Source organism: Labeo rohita, chromosome 4 (assembly GCF_022985175.1).
Source record: "Labeo rohita strain BAU-BD-2019 chromosome 4, IGBB_LRoh.1.0, whole genome shotgun sequence".
In the NCBI taxonomy this organism is placed as follows: Eukaryota; Metazoa; Chordata; class Actinopteri; order Cypriniformes; family Cyprinidae; genus Labeo; species Labeo rohita.
In genome coordinates, this window is record NC_066872.1 from 31,109,964 (window position 1) to 31,122,303 (window position 12,340).

The 12,340-nt window shown below is 35.1% G+C and overlaps 1 protein-coding gene across 1 annotated transcript in view; it reads right to left on the reverse strand.

Moving 5' to 3' along the window:
* LOC127164386 (cilia- and flagella-associated protein 54-like) overlaps positions 1-12,340 on the reverse strand; it is a 31,370-nt gene that overhangs the window by 3,816 nt on the left and 15,214 nt on the right. Inside the window, exons 41-61 of the mRNA XM_051108320.1 lie at positions 12,145-12,300; positions 10,596-10,799; positions 10,411-10,498; positions 9,074-9,244; positions 8,934-9,000; positions 8,643-8,828; positions 8,464-8,550; positions 8,234-8,356; positions 5,975-6,028; positions 5,743-5,893; positions 5,537-5,655; positions 5,172-5,323; positions 3,978-4,107; positions 3,184-3,346; positions 2,931-3,091; positions 2,709-2,855; positions 2,401-2,521; positions 561-725; positions 368-479; positions 181-289; positions 38-97 (exon numbers count right to left, since the gene is read on the reverse strand). Of these exons, the coding sequence (XP_050964277.1) occupies positions 38-97; positions 181-289; positions 368-479; positions 561-725; positions 2,401-2,521; positions 2,709-2,855; positions 2,931-3,091; positions 3,184-3,346; positions 3,978-4,107; positions 5,172-5,323; positions 5,537-5,655; positions 5,743-5,893; positions 5,975-6,028; positions 8,234-8,356; positions 8,464-8,550; positions 8,643-8,828; positions 8,934-9,000; positions 9,074-9,244; positions 10,411-10,498; positions 10,596-10,799; positions 12,145-12,300 (2,726 nt within the window). The remainder of the gene's footprint in view (positions 1-37; positions 98-180; positions 290-367; positions 480-560; positions 726-2,400; positions 2,522-2,708; positions 2,856-2,930; positions 3,092-3,183; positions 3,347-3,977; positions 4,108-5,171; positions 5,324-5,536; positions 5,656-5,742; positions 5,894-5,974; positions 6,029-8,233; positions 8,357-8,463; positions 8,551-8,642; positions 8,829-8,933; positions 9,001-9,073; positions 9,245-10,410; positions 10,499-10,595; positions 10,800-12,144; positions 12,301-12,340) is intronic.

Sequence of the window (12,340 nt, forward strand, 5' to 3'; positions counted from 1 at the left end):
CACTCCATACTGATGTTCGGATGATGTGTATACAGACCTTTGAAGCTATCTTCAAACAAATCCAGCAGAGCAGTAGGCAGGTGTCTCTGACTGTTTCCTAAGAAAACCATACATACATGTACATAAATATTATAGAAGTACTCTGCTGTTATTCTCAAACTCTGTCACATTTCACAGCACCTTGCTGGTCTCTTCAAGAGCTGGAGTCAGATTTTCAGAGGTTCGGATAATCTGCTCAAACTCTTGCAAGTATATCAGTGCCATTTCCAGGTAGCATCTATGCGTCAATCTGAAACACACATATATAAAAATCTGAATCATGTTTAAACCAGAGGATAACATTACAGTAGTAAAACAACTTACTTACCGCAAGCTTTGGTTAAGAGTATGGTTAAATGGTGTTAAACATCCAAAAAAGGCCTCTAGGACTTTCTGAGGATCAGATTTTTGCATGGAAATTAGATGTCTGCCCACCACTCCTGCAAACACAAATGATCGACCGTTTGTCACTGGTTCACAACACAAGATGCTAAAAATAAAGATCACTCTCTATTGGTCACCTGTGCAGTAGAGGATATCTGCCTCCAGCTGGCGATCTCTGTTGGCAGAGGCCTGAGAGATGCTGAGCGCAGACTGCAGAACTTCTTGAGCAGCTATTAAAGACCTCCAGCGTTCCTCACCTCCCTCAGAGGAGCTCGACAAGGCCTGCAATGCCAAAGAGTGACCTGGAATAGAGAGAATCAATACATAGCATAACAACATCTGCCTAAGCTTTCAAAACTGCAGTACAAACTAAGCTTGCATTTAGTTGCTTGCTTAGCCAAAGATTTGAGTTTTAGGTTAGGTTTATGTTTGACCTTTGGTTCTGTGTAGATGAAATGACGTTTCAATTCTGAACATTATTCAGTCAATGGACAAATTCAATGCATTAATCCAAAACCAAAAGCAACAAACAAAAAGTCTAAATTAAACAAAACAAAGTAAAAAACAAGCAAACAAAGTCGAACTAAAAACAAATAGTAGACCAAAATTTCTATACATTAAGTAGCTAAATTAACTGCACAATTTTAATATGTAGAGTTATGGGTTTAGAACTATGGAAGCCCATTTTTGCCACTGAATAAAAAATATAAAGCTTTTTTATTCAGACAAATAAAGCAACTCACAATCTGAATTTTTTCTCACAATTGCAAGTTTACATCTCACAATTTTGACTTTTTCTCAGAATTGCGTGATACAAACCTTTTTTTTTAATATAAACTCTTTTTTCATCAAAACAGAGTTATAAAGTCAGAATTGCAAGACATAAACTCGCAATTCTGAGAAATAAAGTCAGAATTACAAGATATAAACCCGCAAATGCAATTTAAAAAATGAAGAATTGCGTGATCGCAAATCTGACTTTTTTTCCTAAGAACTGCGTGATATAAACTCACAATAAAGTTCTAAAGTCAGAACTGTGACTTGCAATTCTGAGAAATAAAGTTAGAACTGAGTAATATAAACTCACAATTGTAAGTCAGAAATGAGATATAAACTCACAAATCTGAATTTTTTCTAAGAATTGTGTGATATAAACTCACAATTGAAAGTTACAAAGTCAGAGACATAAACGTGCAATTCTAAGAAATAAAGTCGCAATTCTGAAAAATAGTTAGGATTGCAAGATATATACTCGCAAATCTGATTTTTTACTAAGAATTGTGATAACTCGCAATTCTGTTTTTTCTCGGATTTATATAAACTCACAATTGCAAGTTATAAAGTCAGAACTGCAAGACATAAACTTGCAATTCTCAGAAATAATAAATGACTTTTTTCAGAATTGCGAGATACAAACTTCTCAGAATTCTGAGTTTATATCTCACAACTGTTACTTTTTTCTCAGAATTGTGAGCTTGTATCTCAATTGTTACTTTTTTACAATTCTGACTTCATAACCCACAATTGCAAGTTTTTTTCTCACAATTCTGAGGACTCAGAATTCTGGACTCAGGACTCAGAATTGTGAAATATAATTGCAAGAAAAAGTCAGAATTGTGACTTTATATCTTGCAGTTCTGATGAGTTTATATCACACAGTTCTGACTTTATAACTCACAATTGTGAGTTAATATCATGCAATTCTGACTTCATTTCTCAGAATTGCAAGTTGATATCTTGCAATTCTGACTCTATAACTCTCAACTGCAAGTTTATATCTCACAATTCTGCAAAAAAAAGTCAGAATTGTGACTTTGTATCAAGCAATTGTGAGAAAAAAAAGTCAGAATTGTGAGATAAAAGTCGCAATAACATTTTTTTATTCAGTGGCGTAAACAGGCCTCCATATAGAACAAACCCCTAACCAGAATGTTGGAGGCATATCTATACAGTTCTGCCTTTTTGCTCTTGTCATACCAATCCGCATGGTTGTCTTTGCAAGAAGGAGAAGCTGTGGAAGATAAATATTCTTTAGGTCAGCTAGTAGTTCCACCTCGCCTCCTTTTTTAAGACCTATGGACTCTCCAATGGCACAGAGCTGAAAACAAAGAACAATATTTCCAATGCAAAATATGCAAAACATAAATTTAATGTTGTTCTTGACCTGATCTATCAGATCTTTACTGTCTTAAAACACTTTAGATAACAAAAAAGGTAATGTTCACATAAATATTACTCTTGCATCATGCATCAACAAACATTTCGAGCATGACAATAACCGAAACCTGTTGCTGCAGAAGTTTCTGTGTGAGCAGGTGAAGAGTCTGGCTTCCTGTTCCTCTCAGCTCACTAAGAAGTAACACAGCCTCAGCTAGAGTCATTTGAGAGCGCAGAGATTGCTCACTGCGCCCAGATAGCAAGCTCACAATCTCCTAAACAGACACACATGTCATCAGCCAAAAGAAATAGCACTAAATCAAAATCAACTGTCATAACAAACTACTGACCTGTAGCATGGACGCACTGTCTTCTCTGGGTCTGCCACGGTTTGTGTTGAGTTGGACGGCTTGTAGAAGCAGCAGGGCTTTAGTGTCAGGGTCTCCCCAGGCCTCGGCCTCCTCCAGACCTTCTTTCAGCAGCCGCAGCGCCTCTGCACTGCTATCTGCACCTGCACAAACAAGCACAAGATGTTAATAAACACCAAATACCAGATACATCCAACAACATTTCCACTGCATTAAGCTTTGCAAAGCAGCTAACCAGAGCAGATCGCGCTTCCAGGGATATGGCCTACGAGGGAGCGAACCACAGCCAGCCTGCAGCGCAGCCAGAATAGGAGATCCATGCGTTCTCGCGCTTCCACTTCTTCTGGAACATCTCCGCTATGGAGACTGAGAACAGACTTTGCATCCAGGGAGCTTGTCTGTAGAGAAAAAGACAGAGAGATAAAAGTCTAATGAAACTGAATCTGTCCTACAGAACATGGAAGAACATGGAGATGGAAGTTCACTTCCAGAACAAAAATGTACAGATAATTTACTCTCTCCCTTGTCATCCAAGATGTTCCTCTTTACAAAAACAGTTAAAACAGCAATGTAGAACAATTTTGAAGTTGGAGAAGAAAACAAGATGGGAGTTTTTCTCCCAGTCAACTGTATTGACTCGGATTACACAGAGTTTGCATGCACACTGCAGAGAAAAGACGAGTGTTTGAGGTGAATAAGTATATAAATTGTCATTTTTTTCAAAAGTGACTGATTGTTTTGCTAGATAAGACCCTTCTTCCTCGGCTGGGATCATTTAGAGCCCTTTGAAGCTGCATTTGAACTGCATTTTGGAAGTTCAAACATGGGAGCACCATTGAAGGCTACTATATGGAGAGAAATCTTGAAACGTTTTCCTCAAAAAACATAACTTCTTATTGACTGAAGAAAGAGACATGAACATCTTGGTTGACAAAGGGGTGAGTAAATGATCTGTAAATTTTTGTTCTGGAAGTGAACTTCTCCTTCAAGCACTGAATTTATGTAAGTAAATCAGAGACAGATTAGTACCTGATGTGCTTTGGCTCTGGGTCGTCTGAGAGCAGACGAGGGCGGTCCAGGAGGAGGCAGTGGGCGGAAATCATTTTTAAACACAGGAGATGTCTGGAGGAGCCTCAGAGCAGACACTGACATATCTGCACTACAATAGAGAAGAAAGACATTTAGATATACAGTGAGTTCAAACATCTAAACATATATGCATCCTCAGGAACATATAGTACCATAAAAAAAATTTGGGTCAGTTTTTAATATTTTTGAAAGTCTCATGCTCACCAAGACTATATGTAATTTATACATGTGATGGCAAAGCTGAATTTTTAGCAGCCGTTACTCCTACTGTTTCTTAATGTTGTAAAAAAACAGGACACATATTTTCAGGATTCTTCGGTGAATTTAAATGAGAAGTTCACTTCCAGAGATAATGTACTCACCCCCTTGTCATCCAAGATGTTCATGTCTTTCTTTGTTCAGTCGTGAGAAAATTATGTTTCTTGAGGAAAACATTTCAGGAATGTTCTCCATATAGTGGACTTCTTTTAATTCTTTTAAGTATAAATGCAGCTTCAAAGGGCTCTGACTGATCCCAGCCGAGGAAGAAGGGTCTTAAATAGTGAAACAATTGGTTATTTTCTTTAAAAATGACAACTTATATGCTTTTTAACCTCAAATGATCATCTTGTCTAGCTCTGTGATGTGCATGTATAGTCTGTGTAATCTGGTTCAAGACAGTTAGGGTATGTCGAAAAATTCCCATCTCATTTTCTCGTCCAACTTCAAAATCGTCCTACATCGCTGTAGAAGTACCGACCCAGCGTTTACAAAGTGAACATGCGAAGAAGATCAAACGCCCTTTGCAAAAAAGGTAAAATAGTCATGTAGGATAATTTTGAAGTTGGAGGAAAAAAAGAGATGGGAGTTTTTTGACATACCCTAACTGTATTGACCTGGATTCCACTGACTATGCATGCACACATCTTGTGCGCAGAGTAGACAAGACAAGCATTTGAGGTTGAAAAGCATGTAAATTGTATATTTTTTTAGAAAATAACCAATGGTTTCATTAGTTAAGACCCTTCTTCCTTGGCTGGGATCATTTAGAGCCCTTTGAAGCTCCATTTAAACTGCATTCTAAACTGTTCATATAGACACCCACACAACTACACAAACATGCACTCTTCCCCATGATTTAAGTTTCTGCACTACCTGGCAGCCATTCTGCCCTGCTGCATGTTGATATTGGACATCAACAGTCTGATATCCACTGCCAGCTCTATTTCTTCAGGATCGGTGCTCAGTGGATGTGGGGTGAAGAGCTCAGGACTAAGCAAAGCATGTGCTTCTTTTAGAAGTATGGCCTGAAAGGGGCAATAAATAGACGTTATGTTCACTTTGTCCTTAATGCTCTTGGCATTTGGTAGATGCATTTATATTTGTGTTTATAACTTTCTACTTTACAGCTATTAATGCTATAGGGTCAAATTATGTTAAAACACTTTTATAGGCTTAGATCTGGAAGAACACTTTAACAGAAATGATAGTTGGACAGCTTTAACGGTAAAATGGAGCACCTTGACTTCTCCTAATGTGAGTTTCCTGGCACTGAGCTGGAGACCCTTGGACTCCTCACTACTGGAGACATCGGGTGAGCAGGAAGTGCCAGAGCATTTCTCCTGAGATTCGGATAACTCTGTGGGTTAAAGAAAATAATTTTGTAATGTGTTATGGAGATTTATAATCTGTAATTAACTATAATAAGATTGTGCTGAAATGATACCCGGTGTCAGTTTTTCAGGCGGGTCATGTATAGTACTACATATAGCCAAGATGAGATGAACTCTGGCCATCAGGAGCTGCCTGGTCAATCTTGAGCCATAAAGAGCCATCATGTCTTTACTTGGCCTACTATTGATCACTTCATCCAGCACCTGAAAAAGCAATCACACCAGCATTATGCTTTTTAGTACAGTATGTTGTCAATGACTGGACGTATTGATCTGTTAACTTACTTGAAGATTGGAAGGATCCAACAGTGGTTTCCCATCATTAAATATTTCCGTTGCCTGTGGAGTTTAATGTGAAATTTTAGCAGCCATTATTCCAGTCTTCAGCGTCACATGATACTTCATATTTCTTATTTCTGATATTTCTTATTATCAAATGTTGAAGACAGTTGTGCTGCTTCATGTTTTTGTGCAAACCGTAATACAGTTTAAGTCAAAAGTTTACATACACCTTGCAGAATCGGAAAAATGTTAATTATTTTTAAAATAAGAGGAATCATACAATATATATATATTATTATTATTATTATATGCATATTATATTTTTTTAGTACTGACCTAAATAAGATATTTCACATAAATGACGTTTACATTTGCTCCACAAAAGAAAATAATAGTTATTCAATAATAGCAATTTCAATAATTCCAAATTGCAATGATGGTTTTATGTGAATTTATAAAAATGACTCCGTTCAAAAGTTTATTGTGCATTGTTTTTCCTTCTGAAGCATCAGTGCATGTTTGAATCTTCTCTAATAGTTGCATATGAGTCCCTCAGTTGTCCTCAGTGTAAAAAGATGGATCTTAAAATCATACAGTCATTGCTGGAAAGGGTTCTAATACACAAAAATGCTGAAAAACCAAAAAACTAGTTGGACCTGAAGGATTTTTCTGAAGAACAGCGGGCAGTTCAGGACTAACAAGGGACTCATGAACAACTATCACTAAACAAAAAGCACAGATGTGGATCATTCAGGCAAAAACACAGTATTAAAAATCAAGTGTATATAAACTTTTAAACGGGGTCATTTTTATAAATTCAACTATTATTTTCTTTTATGGACTATATGTAAATGTCTTTTATGTGAAATATCTTATTCAGGTCAGTACTAAATAAAAAATAACATGCATTTTGTATGATCCCTCTTATTTTGGTAAAATAATTAACATTTTGGAAGGTGTATGTAAACTTTGGACTTCAACTGTACATTTTCAGGATTCTTTGAAAAAATAAAATGCTCAAAAGAACAGCATTTATTTGAAATGTGTAATCTGTCATGTAAAGAGCAAATAAAATGCTATTTTAAAATTGTAAATATGTTATACACTGATGTTTAAAAGTTTGGGATCAGTAAGATTTTTAATTTTTTTTAAATGGAGCATCTTATTCTCTTAAAGGCTGTATTTATTTGATCAAAAATACAGAAAAAACAGTAATATTGTGAAATATTATTGCAATTTCTAATGTTGGTTTCCTTTTTTTAATATACTTTAAAATACAATTCACGGGTTCTGGTGAACTGAGGCTGGGATGCAATGAGAGCTGCTTATATAGCCTCGTAATGATGATTGACAGAAGTCAAATGATGTAGTTTGAAACTACACTTTAATTCTGTGACACAGTGCTGAAATTTTATCAGCCATTACTCCAGTCTTCAGATCCAGTCATTACTCCAGTCTTCAGAAATCAGTCTAATATGCTGATTTATTATAAGTGTTAAAACAGCTGTGCTGCTTAATATTTTTTTTGGAACCTGCGATACTTTTTCCAGGATTCTTTGATGAATAAAAAATTTAAAATAACAGCATTTAGTCAAAATATAAATCTTTTCTAACATTGTAAGTCTTTACTATCACTCATTTTTATTAATGTAACACATCCTTGCTGAATAAAAATATTAATTTCTAAAAAAATTCTAAAAAAAAAAAAGATTTACTGACTCCATACTTTTGAATAGTAGTGTATACCGTAACACAAAATTTCTATTTTGAATAAACATCATTCTTTTAGACTGTTTATTTATCAAAGAATCACAAAAAAGTATCACAGGTCCCAAAAAAATATTAAGCAGCACAAATGTTTCCAACACTGATAATGAATCAGCATATTAGAATGATTTCTGAAGGAACATGTGACACTGAAGACTGGAGTAATGATGCTGAAAATTCAGCTTTGCTTCACAGGAATACATTATATTTTGAAGTATATTAAAATAGAAAACTGATATTTTGAAATTGCACTAATTTTTCTGTATGTTGATCAAATAAACGCAACCTTGATGAGCATAAGAAATTTCATTAAAACATTAAAAATCTTACTGATCCCAAGCTTTGTATATAGTGTATAAACACTGTATATAGATATATATACCCTCTTAAAATTGCTTTATATCAGCCATATCAACTCTACACTTCACTGTAAAGAAGTTAATTGCATGCACTGCTTTTGTCAAGTGGGTATTTTTATTGTTAATGCTGCTTTACCCAAGGCGGTTTCTCCGCTCTGTGGTGACCTCCATGAGGTTCAGGGATTTCCCTGCCAAATGTGAGACTGCTGAGTTCTTTAAACGCCTGAGTGAAGGCCCCCAACTCTGTCAATACCTTTACCTGTATATGCAAACAAACTCAGTACAAACCCAACAGACTTAAATAGACAAGTACGTTAACTGAAAAACAGATGTACAAGATATAACAATATACAACGTCTTTCAAACCTTCAGTATTCTGCATGTGACAGTGAGGTGAAGATCCCGACACACTGTTCTGGCAATATACAGGTACAGGCACAGCAAAGGAAGAACCTGAAATAAGCAGTTTGATGTGTTGAATATTAAGGGAAAAAAGCAAAAATGCTACTCTAACCATCTTAATATAAGTGTCAATGCTCTGGTACCTTTAGAAGGTGTCCTGAGTTATACAGCCAGTGGCTGAGAAAAGACAAACTGGCAACTGTGGTGCTGAGATTCCCCCGATCTGACTCAGAGAAGAGGTCGATACCTGGGATCAACTCCGTTTCCACAGAGTACGTGGAGTATGACAGGTCCGTCATTGGATGGGGCATAGAGGCCATAAGTAGGCACTGCAGAGCATAGTGTTGACATTGGTGCTACTGGTTATAATTTCCTCAGCTGAACTCAAAACAGAGGACTTTTTTCAACTCTAAAAACAGTGATTCAATTCTGACCTTGAAGAGTTTGGCAGAGAGAAGGCAGCACTTTGTGCGCTGATCGATGTTGGAAGTAAGGATGTGCCTGTCATTACAGGAGAAATCAAACCGCTGTAATGGAGCACCATCACAAATACACTTTATGGTTTCTCACTTACTGTGCAATCTTGGCTGAAAGCAAAGCCCCCTGGAGACAGCCCCATATCCCAGCATGCCGCAGGATTTCCTGAAAGGAGCTGCTGCCCCATGAGTCACCATCCCAAGATTCCAGAACTCCAGAGCTTTGCAGAGCACAGTCCAAAGCCTTACTCCAGAAAGAGTGTGCAGATCTATACATAAACAAACAGATACTCATAAAAGATGAAATTTTGTCCTTATATGGTGTGAATTCAACACATGTGAATGCCTACACTACCATTCAAAAGTTTGTGGTCAGTAAGATATATTTTACAGAAATTGATAGCTTTATTTTGCAAGGATGCATTAAAATGACCAAAAATAGCAGTACAAACATGTAATGCCACAAAAGACCTCTCTTTTTAAAAAAGCTGTTCTTTTGAACGTTCTATTCATCAAAGAACGCTACAAAGTATAGACAAAAATAGTAAGCAGCACAATTTTCAGAATAATTGCTACTGAAAATTCAGCTTTGCCATCACAGAATTACGTTACATTTTAAAATATATTTAAATAGAAAATAGTTGTTTTAAATTGTAATAATATTTCACAATATTACTGTATTTTACAGTATTTTTGATCAGATAAATGCAACCTTCTTTCACAAATTTTACAAAATCTTAGTAACCACATAATTCTAAAAGGTAGTGTAAGCATACACTACCAGTCAAAGTCTCTTCTGCTCACTAAGCCTGCATTTATTTGATCCCAAGTACAATTTTTGAAATTTTTTACTACTTAAAATAACTTTTTTCTATTTAAATATATATTTAAAATGTAATTTATTCCTGTAATTACAAAGCTGAATTTTAGCATCATTACTCCAGTCACATGATCCTTTAGAAATCATTTGAATATTCTGATTTGCTGCTCAAAAAAACATTTATTATTATTATTATGATGTTGAAAACAGCTGAGTAGAATTTTTTTCAGGTTTCTTTGATAAATAGAAGTTCACAAGAATAGCATTTATCTGAAATAGAATTCTTTTGTAACATTATAAATGTTTTATCACTTTTGATCAATTTAAAGCATCCTTGCTAAATAAAAGTATTAATTTCTATAAATTCTTTTCCAATAAATAAATAAAAATTATATTGACTCCAACCTTTTGAATGGTAATGTTACAAAAGTTTTTTTTTATTTCAGATAAATCCTAAAAAAACTGTTTTAAATATTGATGCAGGCTTGGTGAGCAGAAGAGAATTCTTTAAAAAACTTTTACTGTTCAAAAACTTTTGACTGGTAGTGTACACAGTACAACTTCTCTAGTTAATAATATTCAAAGTAGGAAAATAATGCAGTGAACACATCATACCTTCGATTTCCATTGTAGAAATGCAGGTTTCCAAGGTCATGGAGTGCTTGCGCCTGAAGGGAGTTGAACTTATTTGCTTGAAGATATTCTGCATGAAACAACAAAACAATATATATCTGTACTGCAAAAGCTAGTTCATGAACAAATTCTGCTTGTAAGATCTCCAAATTCAGATCAGTTCTCACTAATAGCATTGTTGTAGGAAGAGAAAACAGTCTGGATCTGTGTTGGAGGCAGGGTGGTGCTGTAGATGGAGCCCAGAGAGCTGAAGTCCTCCGCAGACAGGTCTGGAGGGCTGACGCCTGGAGGGGTGCTGGCCGCCATGCTGAATTCCACTCTTCCCTGCAGAACGCCGCTGGTCTCTTTAGAGAACGGCACCTCAACATATGCTGAGGCCACATATAAAGGGTGTGATTGAAAGTGTAAACAAAACACTGTAATACACGGCCATTCAAAAGTTTAGGCTTTTTAACTAATGCTTTTTAAAGAAGTCTTTTCTGCTAATCAAGGCTGTGTTTATTTAATTAAAAAAACAGAATTTAAAATAGTGGTTTTCTATTTTAATATACTTTAAATACAATTTATTACTGTGATGCAAAGCTGAATTTTCAGCATCATTACTCCAGTCTTCAGTGTCAAATCATTATAATATGTTAATTTATTATCAATTTTGGAAACAGTTGTTGTGCTGCTTACATTTTTTTTGGAACATTACCGTTCAAAGTTTGAGGTCAGTACATTTTTCTTTTATTCTTTCTTTCTTTGAAAGAATTACTTTTATTGAGCAAGGATGTGTTAAATTGATAAAATAAGACTTACACTGTTAAAAAAGATTTCTATTTTGAATAAATGCTGTACTTTTTAACTTTTTATTCATCAAATAATCTTTAAAAAAGTATCAAAGGTTCCAAAAAAAATTAAGCAGCTCAACAGTTTCCAACATTGATAATAAATCAGCATATTAGAATGATTTCTTTAATGGCTAATGAAAACTCAGCTTTGCATCACAGGAATAATTAATGTATATTAAAATAATATTTAAATTGCAATAATATTTCATAATTTTTTTCTGTATTTTTTTTATCAAAAAAACAGAATTTTGATGAGCATAAGAGACTTCTTTAAAAAACATTAACATCTTACTAACCCCGAATTTTTGCAAGGCAGTGTATATAGTATAGACAGTTGTACATTATAGTTTAAAGTCCTATAACACAGAAGAGACTTTGAATGCTATGAGTTCCCAAAAGGGTTTTCAAAATAACCAATTTAGAAGTAAAATAAGGTTTGTGGATGTAATTTATTGTATTTATGTGTAATTTAATATGAAAGTATCTTCAAATAATGTTCACCAGACCTTCTTTTGCTCACAAATTGAAAACCACCATTCTAAAAAACAATTAGAAATTTCAGCGGGAGGCCAAGGCCTAAAATAACAATTATTAAGTAATTTAGAATATTTTTTTAAATCTCTTACGCTCACCAAGGCTGATGATTTGATCAAAAATATAAAATGCCAAATTGGTGCTCATTACGGTTATTATCAATGTTGAAAACAGCTAAGTTGCTTAATATTTTTGTGGAAAACATGATACATTTTTTTAGGATTCTTTGAGGAATAGAAATTACAAATGTCTTTACTGACACATTGGATCAAATGAATGAGCCCTTGATGAAATAAAGAATTGATTTCGTTCAAGAAACCCCAAGCTCAGCGCGTTGTGTAATGCTTACAGTGCTGTGTGTCAGCCAGTAGCAGCAGAAGTAGAGTTCGGCTGTGCTGAAAGGTCAGCAGTGTGTGATTTCTTTTCTCCAGAGTCTCTCTGAAACAGTGCAGTGTGTCCTCTACATCCAACGGTACACACACCAGACACATGGCTCTCTTCACATCTGCAATAAATTATAAAGCACACATGTAAGACTTAAATAT